This window comes from Vespa mandarinia, chromosome 7, assembly GCF_050613455.1.
Source record: "Vespa mandarinia isolate Hongniang chromosome 7, ASM5061345v1, whole genome shotgun sequence".
Classification (NCBI taxonomy): Eukaryota; Metazoa; Arthropoda; class Insecta; order Hymenoptera; family Vespidae; genus Vespa; species Vespa mandarinia.
The window spans coordinates 7,627,917-7,651,778 of NC_140816.1; the positions used below are offsets into that span (position 1 = coordinate 7,627,917).

The following is a 23,862-nucleotide window of genomic DNA, read 5'->3' on the forward strand; positions in this document are numbered from 1 at the left end:
TAAATAAAGTTTAATTATTGAAATAATTTTTCTATCTATACGTTTAAAAGGACTTGCCATTGGTCTCATATCGTACATAAATTATTATTGATATCGATAATTCAAAAATACAACATAAATGTACATACATTTTTCCCATTTAAAAAATATTTAATTTGAATACTTTCAAGAATTAACATTTGAGTTTGTTACTTCGGATAATCTTTCAAGGCATATTATTAATTCACAATGTTTCGTATGAGGAAACATATCCACGGCAATAGCTTTTATCGGTACAAAAGGTTCTCCGTAATATTGTTTCGATCTTGGTCTTGAGAGATCTATCAAATTTCTCATAGCTGCTCGAGGGTCACAAGATATATAAACTAATCTTGTCAATTTTCTCGTTTTACGTAACGTTAATAATGTTTTTTGATCTAAAAATAAATATGTGTAAAGTTATTTAAATATATTACTCTATATCTATGCTTATTTTTTTTTTCTTTTTCTTTTTTGTTTTTACCATATTCTTTTTTACTTACGTATACCAGCTCTTGGTGGATCAACCACAGCTACAATACGAGATTTTGTTGCCCTTTGAATAATAGGATATAAAATATCTTCTGCTTTACCAACAAAAAATTCACAATTGGTAACACCATTTTGAACAGCATTTTGTTTTGCATCTTTAATAGCATCGGATACAACTTCTACTCCTAAAACTTCACCGCAATGCTGCAGCAATAAAAATTGTATCAGCGAAGATTGAAATTTGTTGCTATTTTATTAATCATACAATATATTGAAAAAGAAAAAAAAACCTTTGAGAAAGATAAACCTATAGTTCCAGTTCCGCAACAAATATCCAATAATGTAGTGTCGTTAGTTGGTTCTGCCATATCGATGACTGCTTTATATAAAACTTCAGCACTTAATGTATTCACTTGGAAAAAGGCTTGTGGTGATATACGAAATTTCTTTTCTAACAAAATTTCTTCGATATATTCAGTTCCACTTATATGCTGTAGAACGTTTCTAGATTCGCTGCCGACACTTCTAAAAAAAAAAAAAAAAAAAAAAAAAAAAAAGAACAAAAAAATTAAAGTACAAAAAGTGAAAAATAAAACCCACAATCTCATTTCGCATTTAACAATAACATACTTATTCTCCATTGTTTGAAAATAAAGTGATGTAACATCTATAGTGGATCCTTTTCCAGATTCAAAAAATTCTTTCAATTGATTTTGTAACTCTTTTAACCTTTCAATGGTTAAATCTTGAGGATTTATTCCCACTATTAACATTAATTGATTGAGACGACTAGTTCTAGCAGTAACTTGTTTCCAATATCCACTGTGATCTACTGGATTAAAAGGTTCTAATCCAGAATTTTGTACAAATTCTTCTAATGTCTATAGAATAAATATAATTATATTAAAATTATTTTACATATCAAAGAATTAAATTATTATTAATTACTGAAGAGTGCGAAATAAAATATATTGCCTTTACTGCAGTTTTCATATTTTTAGGAATGTGACAAAGGTCATCAATAGGACCTACTGCTGTACAACCAGCAGCATAACTAGACAATCTAAATCCAATTATAACTTTATCACCTTCTATATTCTTACCTGAAATATTATCAAAATATTCAATTATAATTCATTCGTACAAATATAGAATTTTCTTTATAAAAAAAAAAAATCATTTACCAATCGTAAATTCACACTTGTTTCTATAAGCTTCAGTACTTTCGGCATGTAAAATAGGTTTCAATTCACAAGGCAAATTTTCATATAATTTCTTTTGCGAATTAATCCACTCAGACAAATGTACGTTTCCTTCAAGCATTTTCTGACCAATTTTCATTAACACAGATCTCATTTCCTTTTGCTTAAATTCAAGCTGAAATATAATCATAAATATTTCAGTATTTAAATGTTCTTTAAAACATTCAATAGTTTCTCAAACAAATTCATATTATCTTATATTCTTACTTGACTCGAATAAGGCATGTTCCAAAGAGGAGTCGTTGTAAATTTAATTCTATCCACAGCCGACATATCTGGATCGTAAAGTTCATTTTTTAATTTCTTATTACTTTTATTCTCTTCTAATTTTCTTTTTACAAAAGGATCTGGAGCTGGTTTAGCGATCTATATAAGACAATGACAATAGTCAATATTTAAAAGAGAATAAAATTTGTTAAATTTTTAAAGATAAAAAATATGAAAGAGAATACCTGAGCAGAAAGCTTACAGTTTTTCCATAAAATTCCATTTAAAGTAGATATTGCTCGCTGACGACATTCTTCGCTTCTAAAACAAACATACAGCCAACCGCTTGACTGTTTCGGTGGTTTTACCTTGCAAGTTTGTAAATCAAGTTTTTCATTCAACAATTTTTTAAACTCTCCAATTCCATAATATTTTGGCAACCCACGCACTTCAACTTTAAATTTTTCTGATGTGAAATTATCCCTTTCCAGATACGCATACGGATCATTTTCATTTTTCTCCGTTGTATCCTCCACTGTTGGAGTTTCTTTTGTTTCAGAATCGGTCATTATAAATATTTAATTTTTATACACTCAATAAATTCTTTTTATCAATTATCTACAAGTGCGTCGAATAAATGATTTAAGGTTAGATCACCATGCCGCATTCTTCAAAATATAATTCCTTATAAAAAGATTATATTTTTTTCATAAAGCTAATGACAAAATATAACCTAAAAGTACACAATTTAAAATAACAAATAGATATTTACGTTGAATTCGTCAATACAAATAATTTGCACATTTTATTTAAAACTTCACATTTGGCAATAAACGTGCAGAAACATTTCATTTAACGTGATAGAATATCGCTATGATGAAATCACTTGAATATCATAGAATAAAAAGTATATCAAGATAAATGTATATGGCGTAATCAACAACGCCTAGTGTTCCAAAGACCAATCCATTTTCTCTATTCCATTTAAAATTACAATCGTCTCGTCGATAAAATCGTTCAATCGGTAATAATATTCAGTCGATAAAAATAATCGATCAATAAAATCATTCAGCCAATAATATAAAAACGTTTTATTTTTACGAATAAATCTACGAAGAAAATTTATTTATATTAATTAATTACAATCAATTATTCATCCCGATTTAGATCTATCATTCTCGATCTCTGATTGATATGATTTAAAAATTCACTTACTACTTAAGAAATTTCTACGATAGCGATTATTTAAATATTAATTTACTATATTACGTCTACATTATATATTGTTTAAATAATTATGAAATTATCGAAAGTATGGATCATTTAAAATCAACCGTACGAAAAAATAGAATTTCGATGTTCCTTCAGCGAAATGCAAAAGTTTACTAACCTAATACTAATCAAGTCATTCGAGTATTCGTTTTTATTGATATTAATTATAAACAACAAAATGTAAGATTATAGAGATATTAAATTATAATTATTTTATTTATAAGACGTGTTACAAGCTATTTAATGTTTAAATAAATCAATTTTTGTTTAAATTTTATTTAATTATATCTTTTGTACGGCATATAATATTTAAATAATTATAATATTATTAAAGGTGTGAATCATTTAAGAGTTTACTTCTACGGAAAAGGAAAATTTCGATATTACTTCGACGAAACGCAAAAGCCTCGACTATATCTATTGCTGATATCACATACGTTTCGAACAAAAAGTAATGAATAGCCTAAACAAGAAATGATATACATAAGTTCTATTGTAAAATAAACTAATTTATTCGAATGAAATCATTTAAATAACATTATTACAAATATGCACACTATTCATTTATAGAAATACATTATTATTCTCCGTATTATTTATATTGATAGGCTTAATGAATGTAGATTCATGATTTTCTTCATTATCAAGTGCATTATCAGATTGAAAGATTAAAGTGAAATCTCTAAAGATAAATATATATTAATTGTCAATTATAATATATTATGAAATATTTAAAGTATATAATTATACGTTTTGTAAAAATATACCTTTTTAATGCATAACACTCATTATTATCTATGTTTGTATTTACAGATTTTAGGATATCATTTTTATAATTAGACAATATTGAATTATCTTTACAAATTTCTTTTATTTCAGAATGAAGCTTAATAGTATTTATTTCTTTTTGATTTTTATTTTCCATGTCTTCTTTAAAACGTTTTATTGTATCTTTGCTTTCTTCGTTAAATTTATGTTTTCTTTTTCTTGTTCCATATGGTTTTTTAAATTCGTATTTAGATTTTAAACATCTGTTACGTGGAAAAGATAGATGTATATTATTTTATAAGAAAAATTATATTAATAGTTTATCTGATTACTTTATATGATTACTTTAATGGACTAGTTTTAATTTTATTCTTTAAAGTTTCAAAAAAATCAGTATCATCTTCGTCATTTTTATTTTCTACCATCGGTTGTAACAAAAATTTATTAGATAAATTTTGTCGAGTAATAGCAGGAGAACATATTATTTCTAATGAATATAAGTTCCTTTTGAATAAAAATTGTACAGAATAATTGTAGAAATGATTAATATTAATATTTGAAATATAAATACTTGAACAGATGGAATTTAAATTTTCTGGATCCATAATAGAAGCCTTTGTTTTTGATACTATAGATTCATATGAGTTCATTTGTAATTTGTACAAATTAATAATAGCAGATGAAACTTTCTCAATTGTTACTTCATTATTAATATTGCATCAACTAAATTATGAAAATGAATGTAATGAAATTCAAATTATAACACAAATATTTTAAATATAATATAAAGAAATAAGTTCCATAAAAAAGATATGGTCGAAAATGAATTAGAAATGAAATCGTTAAAAATGTCAAATAAATTTTTATCTATTATAAAATTATTGTTAAATAAAAAACAGTACTCTAATTTTATGAAGATCGTGTCGCAGTTATCTAAGAAAAATTTTTCTAAACTTTGATTAGGACCAATCAGAACTAATCAAAATAAACGCGCGTAAATTTTGAAAAATAAGAATATAGAAATATTTAAATTATTAAATTATTAAAATTAATTTATTATAATATAAAATTTATTAATATAATAATCAACGCGCCCATAAAAATTTATAAATGTATTTATATTAATCATAATTATTCGACATTAATCTTATCAATATTTCCAAAAAATTAAATTTTTTATAAACGAAATTCAAGTTTCTCTCTCTCTCTCTCTCTCTCTCTCTCTCTCTCTCTCTCTCTTTGTCACTCAGAAGCAAGATGCGCAGAAGTACATGCACAATGATTTATTATGTTCAGCCCACAGGTTTTTCGCAAGAGAAATATTAATTAACGGGTCACTCGATAAAACAAATGAGTAAAGAAAACAGAATGTTATCTATATAATTGATTAATATAAGCTGTTAAATATAATTATATAACCAGCGTTTATTAATACAATCAATCAGTCTATTAAAACAAATTTGAGGTTAGTTTTTACATGTAAATTCATGTTAGATTTCATCAGCTATATAGACTCATAACCTCTTTCAATGCTGTATCTTTTATATATTAAGCCTACAAAAAAGGTATATTAAAATTGTGACGAAGGAAAAATAAAAGAATGCGGTGTGTTACAACGATTAAGAGTAAATTATTACCAGTGTTTCGTCATAATGGAACGATCAGTCGATCGTTTTACAGAAATCATCATCTAGAAACTCATAATATATTACCGGTTTATATTAAACCACAATTTCCTCGAACGGAATTTCCTAATCAAAGACTTGGAATATTAACTCGAAATATTCGAAATCGTAGACAGTGCGTAGCTGTTGCATCTATTAAATTATTTTCAACTAAGAAATCTGACAGAGATCCTCCGAAGTATGTATATCTTTTTTTCATAAATTTAACATCTTGAAAATTAATAAAGATCATAAAGGACACGTTACAATATCGTAATTTTTTAGTGAAAATGATGCAGAACAATCAGAGGACTATTCAGCTACATTACCTGCTACAGTGGTTGTACCAGAAGTATGGCCTCATGTACCAGTTATTGCAATCAGTAGAAATCCTGTTTTTCCTAGATTTATCAAGCTTATAGAACTTTCTAATCCTATTCTCATTGATTTAATACGTAGGAAGGTTAAATTAAATCAGCCTTATGTTGGGATATTTTTGAAAAAGACCGAAGAGTAATTATTCTTTTGACAATAGTTTATAAAATCATTTATAACATATATGATCATTTAATAGTTATTATATTTATATAGAAATGAAGCAGAGATAGTACAAAATCTTGATGATATTTATTCCGTTGGCACATTTGCACAAATTCATGAAGTACAAGATTTAGGAAATCGCTTAAGACTTGTAATAATGGCACATCGAAGAATTAAAATCGTTGGACAAATTCTAGAAGATGTTGCTGCTGTACAACCGGTGCATGGTAAGAACATGGATATAATAGACATGTACTTAAATGATAGTATTCATATCATAAAGCCAAGTTAAAAAAAAGCAAGAAAGACAAAATAATTTATTTATTTTATAATATTTTATTTACTGTTATTTGCAATGTTGTATCTATATTTTCAATAGTTTTTAAAATGTATAGTTACTATCATAAAAATAGCTATAACAAACTGTTGCATAATTATCATGCACCAAATGACGTATATTTTTTTTATACTTCAAAAATTATTGTAAAATTAATTCAGTTAATTATTTTCTTTTTTTTTTCTTTGCGCCAAAATTAACATTTGTGCAAGAAGAATCATTTTTTATTTCATTGCAAATATAAATCTGCCTATCTTATGCAGAGATGAAACTGACGTTTCCACTATTAAATACAACAATTAACGTCCCTGTAGACGATTCAATGACCACTGGTAAAGTGAGCCGTAGAACAACATCACGTAAAAAGTCAGGATCAGAAAAATCAGAAAGATCAGAAAAATTAGATAATTCAAGCGCAGGAGAAGATACTCCACAGAATAAACCACTAATTGAAGAAAAACAAGCAGAGCCTTCTTCCGAATCAACGACATCGGAATCTCAGCCAATTTTAATGGTAGAAGTTGTAAATGTTACGCATGAAAAATTTAGACAAACAGAAGAAATTAAGGTATTCATAATAATATTTATAAAATATCTATAACTCCATTCATATATAATTGTATAACAGTTAAAATTTATGATTCATAGGCACTTACACAAGAATTAATTAAAACTATTAGAGATATCATAAGTATGAATCCATTGTATCGAGAATCTCTGCAACAAATGCTTCATCAAGGACAAAGAGTAGTCGACAATCCAGTTTACCTGAGTGATTTAGGTGCTGCTTTAACTGGAGCAGATGCACAAGAATTGCAGCAAGTCCTAGAAGAAATGGATGTATGTATATCCTTTAATATTTATTGAATAATATAAATATTTTGCGATATATAATTAATTTTTTTTTATTTTAATTTTTTTAATTTTTTTTTCTTTTTTCTTTTTTCTTTTTTTTCCTCATAAACATAGATTCTTAAAAGATTGAGATTATCGCTTGCACTGTTAAAGAAGGAATATGAATTAAGTAAATTACAACAAAAGATTGGTAGGGAAGTTGAGGAAAAAGTAAAGCAACAACATAGAAAATACATATTGCATGAACAGTTAAAAGTCATTAAGAAAGAACTAGGTTTAGAAAAGGATGACAAAGATGCGATAGAAGAAAAATATAGAGAGAAAATAAGGCAGAAAACAGTTCCCAAACCTGTTATGGATGTATTAGATGAAGAATTAAATAAATTAAGTTTTTTAGAAAGTCATAGTAGTGAATTTAAGTGAGTACTTTCGAGAATAACTTTTTAATAATTTTGTTACGTTTACTATAACATTCAATTTTTTTTTTTTTTTTTTTCTTTTTTTCTCCACATCCAGTGTTACAAGAAATTATTTAGATTGGCTAACTTCAATGCCTTGGGGTATAACTAGTCCAGAAAATTTAAATTTACAACAGGCTGTAGAAATTTTAGATGAAGATCATTATGGAATGGAGGATATAAAAAAAAGGATTCTTGGTATATAATCGTTTGACATTTTTGTCTAAAAAATTGATAGTAATAAAATTTTACATATGCCTTGTTCTATTTTTCAGAATTTATTGCTGTCAGCCAATTGAAAGGTTCAACTCAAGGAAAAATATTATGTTTCCATGGTCCTCCTGGAGTAGGAAAAACATCTATAGCTAAATCGATAGCTCGTGCACTTAATAGAGAATATTTCAGATTTAGCGTTGGAGGAATGACAGATGTAGCAGAAATTAAAGGACATAGAAGAACATATGTAGGAGCCATGCCTGGCAAAGTTATTCAATGCTTGAAAAAGACTCAAACAGAAAATCCATTAGTGCTGATAGACGAAGTAGATAAAATTGGAAAGTTTGTACTTCAATGATATAAATATTTCATTATAAATTTTTTGAAACAAATAATTTTTGACATATATCATTAATAGGGGACATCAAGGAGACCCTGCTTCTGCCCTTTTAGAAATGTTGGATCCAGAACAAAATGCGAACTTCTTAGATCATTATTTGGACGTTGCAGTCGATCTGTCAAAAGTTTTGTTTATATGCACGGCAAATGTAGTCGATACTATTCCAGAACCTCTTAGAGATCGAATGGAAATGATCGAGATGTCTGGTTATGTAGCAGAAGAAAAACTTGCAATTGCTAAACAATATTTAATACCACAGGCTATGAATGATTGCGGGCTTAACGATTCGCAAATTACTATGCAGGACAATTCACTTACATCTTTGATTAAATATTATTGTCGAGAATCAGGAGTTAGAAATCTTCAGAAACATATAGAAAAAATTCACCGTAAAGTGGCTTTCAAAGTCGTTAAGAAAGAAATAGACAGAATCGATATAACTGCAAGCAATTTACATGATTTTGTAGGAAAGCCTGTATTTACACAAGATAGAATGTATGAAATTACACCTCCAGGTGTAGTTATGGGTCTTGCATGGACTGCCATGGGTGGTTCTACATTGTTTATTGAAACTGCTATTCGAAAACCTATAAATGTAAACAAGATGGAGGGTACATGTGAATCAACTGGTCACTTAGGAGAAGTTATGAAAGAATCAATCCATATAGCATTGACAGTAGCTAAGAACTTTTTAAAAGAAGAAGATCCATCAAATACATTTTTATATGATTCTCATATACATTTACATGTTCCTGAAGGAGCTACTCCAAAAGATGGACCAAGCGCGGGTGTAACTATAGCAACAGCATTAATTTCTCTTGCTAAAAATCAAGCTATTAGACAGGATGTTGCTATGACAGGAGAACTTAGTTTAATAGGAAAAGTTTTACCTGTTGGTGGTATTAAAGAAAAGACAATTGCGGTAAATAAAATAATCTAATATATTAAAATGTTTATGTGTATGCAACAGAATATAATCTTTTGTTATATGTTATTTATATTTTCAGGCAAAAAGGGTAGATGTTAAGTGCATAATATTACCAGAGGAAAATAAGAAAGATTTCAATGATCTTCCAAAATATATAACAGATGGTCTTGAAGTTCATTTTGCTTCAACATTTGAAGACGTATATCGTATATGTTTTCTAGAAGGACAAAAAGCTCCAACTATTAACAATGACGAAACACTTTCAAATATTCATATATCATCCAAACAACCAGCACCTTTAATTGGTAAACAGGATTCTTTATGAAGATATACTTTATGAAAATATACTTTATTGTATATGGGTTTGTATTTTGTATATTTAGTCATCTTATATATTCTTAATCAATATTATTTAAAAATAAATTTGTTAAAATCTCTCTAATATGAATGCAAAATTGCAGCGTCCAACAGTATCCAAGTCGGATATATTCATTGATAATGGAGCCTGTTATGTTAATCTTGTACAAGACAGTTTAATTGGTCATTTTTACTTCATTTTTAAATGCTATTGAAAAATATGTATAAAAACTGTAAAATGTGACAGAATTTTTCTATATTATTATGTACTGCCAGATAGTATAATTATAGAAAGCAGTTTATATTTCATTACAGATTTTTGTAATCGACATTCATTTAAGGAACATAAGATTCTACACAAAAATCAGTATAGTTATTAACAATATTAAATACAATGTATATTTTTCAAAAAAAGTTAAAAAGTAAGTATGATAGTAGTTATTATCAAAATAATTATTGAATGTCTTGAAAAGCCAAAATTAATTTTAAATATATTTTCGATTTAATTAAAATAGGTATGAAAGAATATTATTCAAAGATTAACAATAGAAATATATATAATTAAAATTTTTAAAAAGATTAATTTATCTCAATATATTTGCTAAATAAATATTCTTATTTTGTACAAATTTATGAACTATAAAATATAATGAAATTTATAAATTATAACATCTAACAATACTTGAATTATTCTTTTAATATAATTGTTCAAATTGAATATCTTTAATATGAGTAAATTTTAAACTTAATTATATTTCCATATAATTTCAATTTTATTGATAATATACAATTTATTAAATAGAAGATATTCGCTTAAAAAGTTTGCTAATTTGTCTAACATATATTATATTATTAATAAAATTTATAACATGCAAGTTGAAATATAGCCAGATGTACATATTTTATTCTTTTATTATATCATCATTTATTTTATAATAATATCAATGTTGATAATTCATTTGAATATGGAAAATTTTTATTTCTTTCATGGATAAACATATATTTTCAAATCAAATTATATATAAATATATATAAATATATATATATATATATATATATATATTAGTATGTATATATAATGTATAAAATATTACATTTGATATATTTTTCGTATCAGCATAGATTAGATATCTAGCTATATTATCATTAATTTATATAAATCTATTATGATTAAGAGAAATAAAATAATATTATCGTTGGAATTAATAACATTTATTGTCTGAATTAATAATAATCATATATAAACATATGAAATAAATTAAAAGTGAAAAAACAAAACAAAACAAAAGAATGAAAAAAGAAAAAAGATAATTTTAAAATTGAGGTTAAAATGTTTGGCCATTTATGTTTATAAATTTTGAAATAAATAAAAGCTCTAGATATGGAATAAATTTAATGCAAGTTTCTCGAAAAAGTAAGAAGATCATGCTCGAAGTCTATATAAAAACTGTGACAGTTGCAAAGTAAATGAGGTTGAAAATGATCAATAAATATAACCCCTGCCGCTTAAAGAAGCGTTATCCCTTTAGCCGATCAGCCGCGACGTAAATCACGACGTGAAAAGAAGAAATTAAAAGAAGGAAAACGAAACAAAATAAAACAAAAAAAGAACAAGACAAAAAAAAAGAAGGAGGAGGAAAATGAGGAAGTGGAAAGATCGATAGAAGAAATAACGAACGCATATAATAATACGTATTACGTATAATGGTGAATATAAGTGTAGGTGTAGGTGTAAATGTAGGTATCACACTTATCGATCTTATCGATGTCCTTCGTAGAAAGATCATACAATTCCTGGTCAGCAGAAACATCCGTTTGAGAAAGATAACTGCATAGTTAACATTATTTGTTTCTTCTTTTCGTCTTTTTTTTTTTTTTTTTTTTTTTTTTTTTCAATATATTTATTTCGTGTTCTCGTTTTACGAAGTGTCGCTATCAATGAGACACACAATTACGAGCGAAAAGTTACGTTCAATAACGTAATAGAATTTCACGTCTTCTCTCTACACGGATATTACGTGATACTACATCTCTGTCAATGATATGTTTTCTACGTACGAGATAGACGAAGAGCACGCGCACGAAAATAGAAAAGAACAGTAAGTAAACACATACATAAATATTATGTGAACGTCATGTTTCTCTTTTTCTTTCTCTCTGTCCTTTTCTTTGCCTCTCTCTCTCTTTCTCTTTCTCTCTCTCTCTCTCTTTCTCTTTCTCCATTCATCTATCTATCTTTCTCTCTTTCTCTCTCTTTCTTTTATTCGATTTTTTTTCTTTCTTTCTATTGGATGACCCAAATTTTGAAAGCTGAGAAAAGCAAGCCATTTCCTGTCAAAGTATTCGTCCGTGAAAATTTGTTTTCTCTCTTGCCATTAGACTAACTATCTCAAAAACATTTACCTCACATATAATAATTTTGCTTTAAATGCACCGGGCAAATGCAAAGAGGTTAGAAAAGACTCAAGCGACGTTCGATTGGTCAACGAGAATCGACCAATCAGACATCGAGATGTTTTATTTTTTTTTTTTTTCATACGGTAGTTAGTTGTAGAACACTTGTTGCTAGTGGCTGATTTATGTCGAAGTAAATTCGGGGAATTCGAATAATCGTTGATAATTATACGAATGTTAACTGTCAGTGATCGTGGATTTTATTAAAAAAAAAAAAAAAAAAGAAAAAAAAGAAAAAAGGTATTTTCTTATTATCGATTTTAATTAATTCTTTTCACTTTCATTTTATTTCACGATTAATTAACTTATTTCGTTTAAAAGACAGCACATTTATCATACAAAAATGATATTCTTTTTATGTACCTCTCGTTACTCATTTTTTTAGCTTTTTCTTTTCATTTCTTTTTTTTTTTCTTTTTTCTTTTTTTGTCTTAAATTCAATTATGAACGCATGTAAAGTATATTAAAAATTGTTTCTTATAGATTACGATAGTCATAATTTCGAAAGATTTTCATTCGATTATTAAAACGATCGAATATATACAGAGAGTCAAGGGTCAGCGACTTTAAAATGATTAAACTCATTTGAAGAATATTAGATAAATGGTAACAAAAATTTTATATTCATCATAAATATTATTGTATCGTTGATATCTCATCTGTTCAAACATTAAAAAGTCTGATAATATTTCTATACACGCTCGCGCGCGCGCGCGCCCACGCCTGCGCACACGTACACACATACATTATATGCACTCATATATGTGTATGCTTTCGAAAACAATTAAATCAAATTTAAGAAATATTTATACTCGTTATAAACGTAATCGATAGTACATAGTATCATTGATATATTTCATCCGTTCAAATACGTATGTAAAAATTTGATAATTAAAAATTTCTCTATATAATATGTGCATGTATATGCGTGTATGCATAAAAACAATCGTATGAAATTGAAACGTTTTTTGAAAACAGAAAATATATATATATATATACTCTGTGGTTCACTTTAGTTAACTATTTATCTTTCAATAAGCGAGTATCTTCAAACATGTTAAGTCAGAAATCAATTAGAATACATTATTACTGGCATGGAGAGGGAGGTGAACGGAGGAAATCATGCAATACCGATTACTCTAACAATAAGTACGTAGTATTGTCGATACATATGTTTGATATCTCAAAACTTCAATAACAATAGAGTAAACAATATGATTCCGATATATATATATTTTTTTTTTTTCACGGAATTATGATTTTTTTTTGCACAATTAAAAAAAAAGAAAAAAAGACAAGGGTTAATATTTGATAGAAAAAGCAAGAACTTGCTTTGATCGATACTGTAAACTTTGGTCGGCATTGCACAACTCTTTTCTGTTTATTTAATTGAAGCATATATTTTTTTTAATTTTTTTTTCTTTTCTTCCTCTCTCTCTCTCTCTCTCTCTCTCATTGATATTCTTGCACGAAGAAATTCAGAAAATTAAGCATATCCGTTCTATAATCATCCTTCTTGCTATTTTATTTAACTTCGTAGGCGTAAAATACTAAGAGAAGAACGGTTTTATAGTTTATGTGTGTGTGTGTGTGTGTGTGTGCGCACGTGCGTGCATGTGTGTGTATAAGTGCAGGCACATTGGATGTATGTAATTTTCAAGTTAAACTACATATATTATGATTAAGAATTCTTTCGCGACGCGTTCTTCGTATCAAACTGAACTACATATTCATCTCATTCAGTATCAAGTCATAGAGTTACAAGGTAGAGAACTTACACCGAACGTACGTAAGGAATTATATTACTTTATTGTAAGAGTTTCATTCATTTTCTTTTGTTTTTTTTTTCTTTCTTTTCTTTTCTTTTCTTCTTTTCACAATCAGATTTTGTTGAGATTATATTATTTAAATAACTAAATGGGAGTATGTCTTTTTCTTCTTTTTTTTTTTTTTTTGGCTCGTTATTAGTAATCAATTTACTTATGTAATATAAACGATAGTAAAAGTGGCTTCAAACAAAGTCGAAAAAATTATTTTTTTTCTCTCAAAATTTTTCGCAATAATATCACTTTTTACATACTAACACTTATCGTTACAAGAGAACATAAGTTCTATCGCGTTGATATAGAAGATATGATATACAAGAAGATAAGGCTTTATCTACTCACGAATTCTCAATATAAAATTTTAATATTACTTAATGTGAATTCACATGTATCGATTGAAGATTACCTACGATATGTTATGTTTGTACATAAAATACTTTAAAATTCATAGTTACATTTGTATTTTCTTATCGATTTAATTAATATTATCTTCTTTTTTCATTTTTCCTTTTCATGGCTCAAGTTAAATTGATTAGAAGAAGACGAATTTATCTTTTTTTCTTTTCTTTTTTTCTTTTCTTTTTTTCTTTTCCCCTGTTTTTTTTTTCAGAAACTTGATATCAAAACTTCAAAAGAAAAAAGGAAAATCTCTTTGATGATCGATGCGGATTTCTTATCGTATTATGATCAACCCTATTGTTAAGTGATGTATGTGAAGAGTTAAAATATGCCATTGTATTTAATCGTTCTATTAATATGGAGTTTTACGATACAAGAAAGATCATGTATCAAATTAAAGAGAATAGCTTTACGACCGTCCAACATATTGGACGATTACTATGCTTATCGGCATATTTCGATTATTCATTTCGATGTACCAGAGTATACGATTACCGCGGGATTCAAGTAAGATTTCATTCCCTATTAATTTATATATATATATATTTTGTTTTTTTTTTTTTTTTTATTTCTTTTTGAAGATGAGTTATATTCTTACTTATTTTTATAAAACTCTATTATATATAAAATCTTTATATAATTAAATTGAATATTTATATATCATTAAAATGCATTGTCTAAAAATAAATATTATTTAATATAAAGTATGTATGTATATTTATATATACACATATATATATACATATATATATATACCTATTATGTCTTATTGTTTTTTTATTAGATTTACAATAAAAGAAGAAAAAACCGGCGGAATAGGTAAATGTTCTCCGAGATATGTTTCATTGTACTTGAAATCCGGTAGTCTACCATTAGTTAGTCCAGATGGATCGATTATCGAGGCAAAACTTATAAAACGAAGACGCAAATACTATCCTTTAAATATGCAAAGCAATGGTGACGAACATATGATCAATATCGATTCTCCAATACCAGGTGACTGGTATGTAATAGCTTTTCGATCTTGGACCGATCCTAATAGCGACAAGATCAAGCAACAAGGTGAATATTATTATTATTACCTTTCTCATACATATATATATACATACATACATACATACATACATACATACATACATACATACATACATACACACTCATATATTCAATTTAATTATCAATGATTATTAAATTATATTTATTTAGGTCTCGGTGCATCATGTGATACCGTACTCGATGCTGAGTTGTTAATAGAGATGCCATCTATGGTATCCTTAATAGATTTTAATAACGAATATGAAATCGAATTAAACAGAAGTAAAAATACTTTTGTCGGCCACATTTTTATGCCAGATGATTTATTAAACGTGGTACTTGCATTGAATCAATCATATGAAAACAATTGTAAATTTGCAATTCATGTTGTTGCACAGGAACATCTTATAGGGACGATCGTTAATGACACTGATGTCTTGTTGTCCTTCAAACCTTATTCAAGATCATTACATTACATTACGCTACGTTTAATATCCGGAAATATGTCGAAAATATCTTTACGTTTTGAAAACAATACTTCTTCATTCATTGATTTCAATCAAGTTAAAAGCATAAGTTTGATACGAAAATCATTGCCGGAATTCTTTGTATTCGATTATGAACATCGTGGTGAAAATGATACGAAATCTATGCCTTTCAATCTCACAAGCGATGGTATTACCGTCCTTGACTTCGAGATTGCCCGTGTTTACGATGTTGGTGGTACAGTGACAGTGGGTATAAAAATGCTCAACGTGGATAAAAAGGATCAAAAGAATATTTTCATCGTAGCTTGCATTACCTTGGGTCAGTCCTATTTATATAAGCTTTTGCATAATTGATTGTATTTCATTTTATTTATTTTTTTTTCTTTTCTTTCTTTCTTTCTTTCTTTTTTTTTGTCTCTGAAATAAGATCGATTATATCTCATATATACTTTAATCTTTGACAGATTAAGATCCATAACAAATGTGAATTGTTTTCTTCTGATTTGTTATTATATTAATATTTGTAAATTATAATCTTTGAAAGACATTTGATATGGATCGGATAATTATTATTGAAACGATAATATTTGCCATAATGCATAATCCATTAAAAGTTCTTTTATTCTTACGCTTTTGTGTTTGCTATTGAATAATTAACAATATACGGATGTATAAATAATTAATGTTTATTCAGGATATTACTCAAATATCACAGCCGGTGGAAGTTGCATACGGGCATGGAACGTAACCGGTGCAGATATATACGTGAACGAGACAGGTCCTGGTTTGGTTCATATACCATTTCCCGAACCTGGAAGGTGGTACGTCAGTTTAAAATCATTTTGCATCGATGGAAAATGTAATTGCGCTGAGAATTGTTTGAACGGTACCATCTGTAAAGAATGCGAATGTATGAAACCGTGTTCTGTTGAAATAGAGAGCAGTATATCATCGTCGCCTTGCATCGAAGGACGTTGTAATTCACATGGCAAATGTATGCACTATATGAGCGGTGGTTTCGTTTTTTCAGCGTGTTACTGTACAGAAGGATATCGTGGTTTTGATTGCGCTGACGGAACTTACGTTCTCGGTAATAAAGACATACTCGTACGTTTGTTAATGTTAACCATCAGTAATCTTGCTTTTATTGGTTCGATATATCTGGCGATACGTCGAGAATATTTTACAGAAGCAATCGTTTACACCGCCGTTATGTTCTTTTCGACATTTTATCATGCTTGCGAAGCCGGAGAGAACGTCTATAGTATTTGTATAATGCGATTGAGCGTATTACAATTTTGTGATTTCTTCAACGCTCTTCTTTCGATTTGGGTTACATTGGTAGCCATGGCCTCCTTTGGACCAAAGCTTACAGCATTTTTCCAGATCATGGGTGCTATTGTTCTTGCTATGAGCTCAGAAATGGATCGTACGGCTCTCTGGGTATTCCTTTTACCCGCCATTACTGGATCCTCTTTGATTGGAGTTTCTTGGGGACTTAGATGTAAAAGAAGGAAAACTGTCCGATATCCTTCGCGCGTGTACAGGTTTGTACAAATCATTTTTTTAATAACTTTTACAATACAACATTGTTTTATTCAATTTATATAAAATATTATTTACAATTATTATTAATTTTCTAAGTATAAAAATGATTTTACTTTTCTTTTTTTTTTCTCTCTCTTTTTCATTAACAGAACCATCTTCTTTCCGGCGGGCCTTCTGATAGTCTCTTTGGGTCTTGTTTGTTACGCCTTTTTACAAACACGTAGTAATTATCACATTGTCCATAGTTTATGGCATATTTGTGTGGCTGTTGCAGTTATGCTTTTATTACCAAAAAGACATTACATGAAGTAAATATGTTGCGTAGTAGGATTATAGCGAATTCAGGGAGCATAAATGATAATTACGGACATACTCGTACATATTATCGTATGAAATATCTTTTTTTTTTTTATTTTTTTTTTATATATATATATATAGACGATTGTATATTACCTTAATTATTATGAAGGAAAAAAGTGTTATTCTTATAAAATTACTATTACGCTAAATTTTTCCAGGTAAGAAGAATATATAAAAAATAGTTTATAAATATACAACGTATAAATTTATCTAGAAGAAATTCAAAAGATATGTTACAAATGCAATAATATATAATATAAAAAAGAGTAATTTTCTTAACAGTATTATTTAGCATATTAGCATTTCGATGCGAACAAAAAAAAAATAAAAAAAAGAAAAATCTTATCAGTTTCAATTAAAACGATGACAAAGAATAAATGTAATTAAAAACAAAAAAAAGACAAAACAAAACAAAAAGAAAAGAACAAAAAATAAGAATATTATTATATATTATTAAGTATTTTATTATGTTATATTATTAAGACGACATTCTTAGAAAAATTGAATATAAATTGTTTCTTTCGTTGATAGATAGAATTATTGTAATTTAGAATTTTAAATGAAAGTCTTTAAGGTACGTTCAAATTGTAATTGTACATTGGAAGTTTTCATTTTCTATTGAGATATTTATAACGATTTATACAATCCTATGTATCATTTATATATATATATATATATATATATATATATATATATATGTGTGTGTGTAAAATAGAGATTTAATTTGCATCATGTAGGAATCAAAACCTCGCACGTACACATATTATTTATTATAATAACATTATATATGTATAGACGCGCATATACTTTTTGTCAAATGTACACATACATAATGCATTCTATATGTACATTCATAAGTCAATATCATGAATATAGTATAGATAGCTAAGAATTTACAAAGAAAAAAATATATATGTGTATATATATATACACATATATATCACGAATCATGTATAATATGTATTTTTAATATGTATTTCTCAAATTCATAAATTCTCTAGTCGACTCTATTTTTCTTGTCCGAATGATATTGAGTTTTTTCATGTCCAAAGAAAAAGGGAGTATTTATAGTGCACAAATCAATGCACGAGAAGAGTTATAATTCTTTATACGATATCATGGCAGGAAAATATTTCGTCTTTACTATATGTATACAATTTCTCTATATGTATATATGTATATAAATATATATATATATATATACACATGATAAAAGGAAAATAAAAACTTGGATTGAGATTAATCGATAGAGTCGAGAAAACTAAAATAAATATGTTGTTTCTTCTTTTCTTTTTTCTTTTTTTTTTTTTCTTTTTTTTTCTTTTTTTTTTTTCTTTTTTTTCTTCTTCTTCCTCTTCGACGTTGCAAATACAAATAAGCTTAAGAAATAAAGATATTATATTTATTTAACTAATGATAAGATAGTTATAGTAACGGAGATGTTGTAGACGACGCAGCTCGTGTATTCGCCGTCGATATAGCCGTTATAATGTTTGATAAGAGCGATAGCATTGTTTCCAAAGAGAAACCACAATGGGGATAAGAATATGAACAATTTTTACCAGAATGACCTGCTTCTACTGCCTCTTGTATCGCCGTCCCTTGCATGGCTGTTCGAAAAACTTGATTGGTAGTTATCGCATCTATCATTCTATCGAAAGAAGATATCTTTTCATCTTCGTTCTCCTCGTCGGCTACTTTTACAGCTGCAGCAGCTTGTTGAGAATAAGTACAAACAGCTCGTTGCATACAAGATGTTGTATCTATACCGTGACGAGCCAATGCGTCGTCCAATTTTGTCATCGATTGTGCAAAACCATTTTCTTCGCCTGTAAAGAATTCTTTTTTTTCCTTCTTTTTTTTTTTTTTTTTTTTTTTTTTTAATCATTATAAAATACATTCTAATTTCTAATATGGACTTGTTTCGACGGATGCTTATATATTTTTGCATTTATACCATAGGTATAAATGTTACATTTGAATTTTAATAATACTTACTTCTCGCATAATTTCCGTAGGTACCCGATAGAACGTATAATAATTTTGGAATGATGAGAATGGAACCGACTCCTATAATAGCACCTAAGAGAAGTCCACCCAAATCTATTTTTGCTGGAGCATAAGGTGATATAGCGTAACCCTATGAGTATAAATAGTTCGATAGATATTTTAATCTAAATATCTATAAGGGATTGACATGATATTTATTTGGAGTTTAAAATCGTTAAAAAAGAACCAAATGGTCTATACAAATTTTATACTTACAGAACCAGAACTTCCAATATTAGTGAAACCAAAGCGTGCTTCTTGATTACGATCCGAGATATCATTGATCGTAGTTTCCTCATGTTTCATTGATGTATCAGTCCGAATTTCGGCTTGGGATGGCATTGCCACTTGATCCTGTGCCTTACCAATTTTTTCCATGTAAGCTATCGAACTTGGTATAAAACTATATGAATTAAATAAACAATTAAGGAATTATTTCGTGAACTGTAATATTATAATAATTAATATTTTCTTATTATCTCTTACCCTCTGTCGTCATATTTGGGAATACAATTCGCATGGACCGCCAAAAATATGAAGGCCACTATGATATTATTTAAATTATCTTGTGACATCTGTAAAAAAAGAAAAAGAAAAATGATAATAATTAAAAGAAACACGTGAGTATAAGTTTCTTTTTCTTAGATTTTTATTTTATTCCAATTTTAATTACAAATTGTAATAATAAACATAAAATTACGTACGCGCGTACATTTAATTATTATAATATTATCTTATTAATAAATTGATTTTTATTTGAAGTTTACCTTGAGGGTTAATGATCTGAAATAATTCATTCACAAAGTAAATTAAAAAAGTAATTCGTCTCTTAGCAGATGTCCATACGGGAATGCTTTCACTAGAAACTGTGAAAATAAGACTCTGTTTCTGACATATATAGTTCTGTACCACCCCTTTGTGGATATGACAAATCGTCGACATAATTGCAGTACGGTTTCGCTTTCATTGTTAGATTTCCATGTGATATTATCACGATGCGTGACGTTCTACTACCTTCTCGCGTCATTCTTTTAGTAAGTAAGAATACATTCTATAGGTATATATCTTTTGTCACCGAAAGCACTCTCCTCTAGCATTGTTATTATTGCAGGTCACTCTTACCGAAATTGTGAGTACTCACAATTATTTCGAAGCTGAAATAATTTGTCTTTTGCAACATTAATTGTTCGACTATTAACGTGTCAAACTGATTTTTCAGTTTCAGTCTTATTCTAAAAATATACCATGTATATAGTCTATGTATTTTAAATTGTGTTTTATTTATAGTTTTTTTTCTTCTCTCTTTTTTTTTTTTTTCTTTTTTATCATCAGCTATAAGATATTAATATAATAATTACATTCGATTATTCGATTGTATAAATATTTTAATAAATATGATATACATAAGGTAACAGGAAAATGTCTATAATTTTATTATCGTTGATAAGTCTTAATTTTAGATATCGTTTCAAGGTAAACAATTCTAAAGCGAGAAAGTGGATGTACATACTTTGGAGCAATATTAACGACAGTGAAAAGAAATGAGCGTAAACATTTCATAGATTCTATATATGTACATTTGTCTTTGCAGAATGGAATTCGTTCTGGACGTTGCTTAGGAAAATTTGCGAAAGTTACGCGAAAGGCACGACATGTGCAGTGTACGTGCGTAATTGGACAATTCGTCTCTTTCACGTAAGGAGACCTTTTTATTTTTCTTTCTATCCAAGTGAAAATAATAGTATAGCAATTGTTAATAATTTCGATATAAGTACATATGTTTACTCTATTTAAAATAAAAATGATAATTAGCGGAGAGAAATGTATTTATGCACATGTAAAATTTTTTTTTTTTTTTATAAGTAACATATAATTTTAAGTGATAAATAATAAGATATAATAATTGCTAATGTCCATTTCCCTGGTACAATTTAGTCTATCGTTCTTCCTTTAGGCTCGTTAATTCTATTCGAGAAAAGGAATTTCCTGTTCGTCGAAGGGGTGGGCTAGGCATTATACATAGTCTGCTAGCTAGCTAGAACTCGACTTTGTAAGAAACTGTCCATCAATGCCATCGTGTTTGATAAAAGTAAGCTAAGAATACACATTTATTATTATAATATTCGTTAAAAATTTACAATTAGTTTATCTTTTCTTCGTTATTTCCTTGTTTTTTTTTTTTTTTTGTTTTTTTTCCTTCGTTGTAATACATTTTTTTTTTAAATATGTTTATAAACGTGAAGTGAATGTGATTATTGTATGTGATTATAGTTTATCCGTATCTATTCTAATAATAATTCTTTGAAAGTGAAAATATTCTCTATTATCATTATGTCATGGAAATTTATTTAACAATATAATCAAAAAGTTTTTCTTTAATTAATCCATGTGTTTTTATTAGGAACATACGATATACGAAAGTTTTTCAAAAATGAACGTGACCTTCTTACTTGTGTTTCTTATTATACAATTAACAACAGCCGATTATATATCTACTGGATTCGATAAAGGAAAAACTTCCAAAATGAAAAATCCATTTTATGGTCATTCGAAACCACGATTTATTTCGTTCGATTCCGAAGAAGGAAATATCGATGTAAGTTGGCTAGAAAAAAAAAGTCGATTATTTCATATTATATAAAAAAAATTTTAATTTTATTTTTGACTATTGAAATTTTCTTAGATCAGTTGGGACGTATCAATACCTTTTATTTCTATTCCATTACTGTATAAAAATGAAGAGAACGAACATTCGCCAACGCTTCTCAGTGTTAATACAAAAGCATTAACAATCGCTGGATTGGTGACAGGAATTTCTTCTTTAATTGCACCACTATTTTCAAAACCAATTACACCGTCATCGCAATCGCATTATCGTTGGTTGATCATACATTTTTTTTTTTTATCATATATAACAATGATTAAAAATAATATATTATAATAATGTTTTTATATTTTCAGGAACGGACGAGGGAATGGAATGGTCAACAATGGGTAATACAATTAATGAAATAATTTTTTCCAATAATTATATAGCTCCTTGTATGCAACATATTGTTTGTTCGATCGTATCGGCCGCCAGTCGTGCAGATAATCCTACGAGTACAGAAAAAATTATCGATGGTTTATCCAGGTATCATTTTGATTAAAATCATTCTTTTAAATGTTGTTTAGTAAATGGTATTGGTATTAGTTACATATTATTCTTATTATCTTATCATTGTAGTCATAGATGGTTCAAAGATGCGACAAATGGGACACTTATACAAGATGCGATTTCGATAGGTCGTGATGATAATCGTGATTGTACAAGAGTTTATAAAAATTGTTTGATAACGCCAAGACTTTTCAAAAATTTCATGAATCAATTCGGAATAATGTGAGTTGATCAAAAAATTACGAAGAAAAAACGGATCAAATATTATCTGTCTCATATTCCAATTATTATGATAATAATTTAAGAATAATTTGATACAATTAAGTTTTTCAATATTTATGAATTAATTGCTATTATTAAAACTAATTTTATATAAAGTGTATGATATATGTTTGTATATATATATATATGTATAAGTATATATATATATATATGTGTGTGTGTGTGTGTGTGTGTATGAGTTATGAAGACAATTTTCTATTATCTTTTATCTATTTTTTATGAATGAAAACAACTTTAAATAAAAAGATTGATATTGTTGGGATTATAGAGCAATTAGATCGATTTTTTGTAGTCTATTTTCTTTTTTTTTTTTTATGTATAATAAAATTTATGTTACGTATAAGTATATCTATTTGAAAATAAAAAATATAATTGCTTTGTTTGTTATGATTAATAATAGAAAAATTGAAAAACATTTTACGTTGGCTCTAATACTATTTAATAATATTTTTATTCCATTTCAATTTGCCACTCCCACTGTATACTAATC

The 23,862-nt window shown here is 27.5% G+C and overlaps 6 protein-coding genes and 1 long non-coding RNA gene across 26 annotated transcripts; 4 read left to right on the plus strand and 3 right to left on the minus strand.

The window, feature by feature from the left end:
- Positions 1-42: 42 nt before the first annotated feature.
- On the minus strand, positions 43-2,927 carry LOC118443442 (tRNA (uracil-5-)-methyltransferase homolog A). Of its 3 annotated transcripts, none has more exons than XM_085658286.1 (9): positions 2,752-2,927; positions 2,225-2,597; positions 1,980-2,138; positions 1,695-1,887; positions 1,486-1,613; positions 1,141-1,391; positions 801-1,035; positions 522-714; positions 43-416 (listed from the first exon to the last, which is right to left on the minus strand). In XM_085658286.1, the coding sequence occupies exons 2-9, from the start codon at positions 2,546-2,548 to the stop codon at positions 166-168; spliced, it is 1,734 nt and encodes a 577-aa protein (XP_085514412.1). In that variant the 5' UTR covers positions 2,549-2,597; positions 2,752-2,927; the 3' UTR covers positions 43-165. The 3 variants fall into 3 exon arrangements, with proteins under 3 accessions (XP_085514412.1, XP_035726333.1, XP_035726335.1); XM_035870440.2 differs by having other exon boundaries at positions 2,225-2,663; positions 2,752-2,926; XM_035870442.2 differs by lacking the exon at positions 2,752-2,927 and having other exon boundaries at positions 2,242-2,414.
- A 23-nt stretch (positions 2,928-2,950) lies between these two features.
- On the plus strand, positions 2,951-3,835 carry LOC146872903 (uncharacterized). Its single transcript, XR_014982357.1, has 2 exons — positions 2,951-3,431; positions 3,586-3,835. It is a non-coding gene; the product is annotated as an uncharacterized LOC146872903 (long non-coding RNA).
- LOC146872904 (uncharacterized) lies at positions 3,816-4,713 on the minus strand. Its single transcript, XM_085658287.1, has 4 exons — positions 4,591-4,713; positions 4,365-4,506; positions 4,019-4,282; positions 3,816-3,933 (listed from the first exon to the last, which is right to left on the minus strand). The coding sequence occupies exons 1-4, from the start codon at positions 4,667-4,669 to the stop codon at positions 3,816-3,818; spliced, it is 603 nt and encodes a 200-aa protein (XP_085514413.1). The 5' UTR covers positions 4,670-4,713.
- Positions 4,714-5,289: 576 nt separating this feature from the next.
- Lon (lon protease homolog, mitochondrial) lies at positions 5,290-10,255 on the plus strand. 6 transcript variants are annotated; one of them, XM_085658273.1, is made up of 12 exons: positions 5,290-5,484; positions 5,573-5,882; positions 5,969-6,196; positions 6,275-6,450; positions 6,824-7,128; positions 7,209-7,400; positions 7,530-7,834; positions 7,932-8,071; positions 8,149-8,431; positions 8,508-9,411; positions 9,497-9,722; positions 10,090-10,255. In XM_085658273.1, the coding sequence occupies exons 2-12, from the start codon at positions 5,620-5,622 to the stop codon at positions 10,152-10,154; spliced, it is 3,087 nt and encodes a 1,028-aa protein (XP_085514399.1). In that variant the 5' UTR covers positions 5,290-5,484; positions 5,573-5,619; the 3' UTR covers positions 10,155-10,255. The 6 variants fall into 6 exon arrangements, with proteins under 6 accessions (XP_085514399.1, XP_085514398.1, XP_085514402.1 ...); XM_085658272.1 differs by having other exon boundaries at positions 5,290-5,882; XM_085658276.1 differs by having other exon boundaries at positions 5,290-5,882; positions 6,875-7,128; positions 10,090-10,251.
- Positions 10,256-11,659: 1,404 nt separating this feature from the next.
- LOC118443610 (transmembrane protein 8B) lies at positions 11,660-18,388 on the plus strand. 9 transcript variants are annotated; one of them, XM_085658255.1, is made up of 7 exons: positions 11,660-11,873; positions 12,712-12,834; positions 14,665-14,960; positions 15,238-15,515; positions 15,660-16,295; positions 16,671-17,523; positions 17,674-18,388. In XM_085658255.1, the coding sequence occupies exons 3-7, from the start codon at positions 14,782-14,784 to the stop codon at positions 17,834-17,836; spliced, it is 2,109 nt and encodes a 702-aa protein (XP_085514381.1). In that variant the 5' UTR covers positions 11,660-11,873; positions 12,712-12,834; positions 14,665-14,781; the 3' UTR covers positions 17,837-18,388. The 9 variants fall into 9 exon arrangements, with proteins under 9 accessions (XP_085514381.1, XP_035726736.1, XP_035726732.1 ...); XM_035870840.2 differs by lacking the exon at positions 11,660-11,873 and adding an exon at positions 12,322-12,468; XM_035870843.2 differs by lacking the exon at positions 12,712-12,834.
- Positions 18,389-19,285: 897 nt separating this feature from the next.
- LOC118443612 (uncharacterized) lies at positions 19,286-20,817 on the minus strand. Its single transcript, XM_035870845.2, has 5 exons — positions 20,701-20,817; positions 20,420-20,508; positions 20,150-20,336; positions 19,883-20,024; positions 19,286-19,713 (listed from the first exon to the last, which is right to left on the minus strand). The coding sequence occupies exons 1-5, from the start codon at positions 20,728-20,730 to the stop codon at positions 19,310-19,312; spliced, it is 852 nt and encodes a 283-aa protein (XP_035726738.1). The 5' UTR covers positions 20,731-20,817; the 3' UTR covers positions 19,286-19,309.
- Positions 20,171-23,487, plus strand: LOC118443613 (uncharacterized). Of its 5 annotated transcripts, none has more exons than XM_085658317.1 (8): positions 20,171-20,311; positions 20,474-20,553; positions 21,407-21,628; positions 21,888-22,022; positions 22,335-22,529; positions 22,617-22,809; positions 22,895-23,066; positions 23,160-23,487. In XM_085658317.1, exons 4-8 carry the CDS (start codon positions 22,002-22,004, stop codon positions 23,314-23,316), a joined length of 738 nt encoding a protein of 245 aa, XP_085514443.1. In that variant the 5' UTR covers positions 20,171-20,311; positions 20,474-20,553; positions 21,407-21,628; positions 21,888-22,001; the 3' UTR covers positions 23,317-23,487. The 5 variants fall into 5 exon arrangements, with proteins under 5 accessions (XP_085514443.1, XP_035726740.2, XP_085514444.1 ...); XM_035870847.2 differs by having other exon boundaries at positions 21,525-21,628; XM_085658318.1 differs by having other exon boundaries at positions 20,188-20,311; positions 20,521-20,553; positions 21,525-21,628.
- Positions 23,488-23,862: the final 375 nt, after the last annotated feature.

Bases quoted from the DNA above. Each gene is read 5' to 3' on its own strand.
- LOC118443612 (XM_035870845.2), bottom strand. From the start codon at position 20,730: ATGAATTATTTCAGATCATTAACCCTCAAG. The intron at 20,025-20,149 runs GTAAGTATAAAA...TTATACTCATAG, and splicing joins ATATTGGAAGTTCTGGTTCT to GGTTACGCTATATCACCTTA. The intron at 19,714-19,882 runs GTAAGTATTATT...AATTCTTTACAG, and splicing joins CTACGGAAATTATGCGAGAA to GCGAAGAAAATGGTTTTGCA.
- Lon (XM_085658272.1), top strand. From the start codon at position 5,620: ATGCGGTGTGTTACAACGATTAAGAGTAAATTATTACCAGTGTTTCGT. The intron at 5,883-5,968 runs GTATGTATATCT...GTAATTTTTTAG, and splicing joins TCTGACAGAGATCCTCCGAA to TGAAAATGATGCAGAACAAT. The intron at 6,451-6,823 runs GTAAGAACATGG...TATCTTATGCAG, and splicing joins TGCTGTACAACCGGTGCATG to AGATGAAACTGACGTTTCCA.
- LOC146872904 (XM_085658287.1), bottom strand. From the start codon at position 4,669: ATGAACTCATATGAATCTATAGTATCAAAAACAAAGGCTTCTATTATG. The intron at 4,507-4,590 runs GTATTTATATTT...TATATTCATTAG, and splicing joins TTTAAATTCCATCTGTTCAA to AAATAATATGTTCTCCTGCT. The intron at 3,934-4,018 runs GTATATTTTTAC...ATTTATCTTTAG, and splicing joins GAGTGTTATGCATTAAAAAG to AGATTTCACTTTAATCTTTC.
- LOC118443610 (XM_085658255.1), top strand. From the start codon at position 14,782: ATGCCATTGTATTTAATCGTTCTATTAATATGGAGTTTTACGATACAA. The intron at 14,961-15,237 runs GTAAGATTTCAT...TTTTTTTATTAG, and splicing joins ACGATTACCGCGGGATTCAA to ATTTACAATAAAAGAAGAAA. The intron at 16,296-16,670 runs GTCAGTCCTATT...ATGTTTATTCAG, and splicing joins CGTAGCTTGCATTACCTTGG to GATATTACTCAAATATCACA.
- LOC118443613 (XM_085658317.1), top strand. From the start codon at position 22,002: ATGCCATCGTGTTTGATAAAA. The intron at 22,530-22,616 runs GTAAGTTGGCTA...AAATTTTCTTAG, and splicing joins CCGAAGAAGGAAATATCGAT to ATCAGTTGGGACGTATCAAT. The intron at 23,067-23,159 runs GTATCATTTTGA...TTATCATTGTAG, and splicing joins ATTATCGATGGTTTATCCAG to TCATAGATGGTTCAAAGATG.
- LOC118443442 (XM_085658286.1), bottom strand. From the start codon at position 2,548: ATGACCGATTCTGAAACAAAAGAAACTCCAACAGTGGAGGATACAACG. The intron at 1,614-1,694 runs GTAAATGATTTT...ATAATATTTCAG, and splicing joins CAAGTGTGAATTTACGATTG to GTAAGAATATAGAAGGTGAT. The intron at 417-521 runs GTAAGTAAAAAA...ATTTATTTTTAG, and splicing joins TCCACCAAGAGCTGGTATAC to ATCAAAAAACATTATTAACG.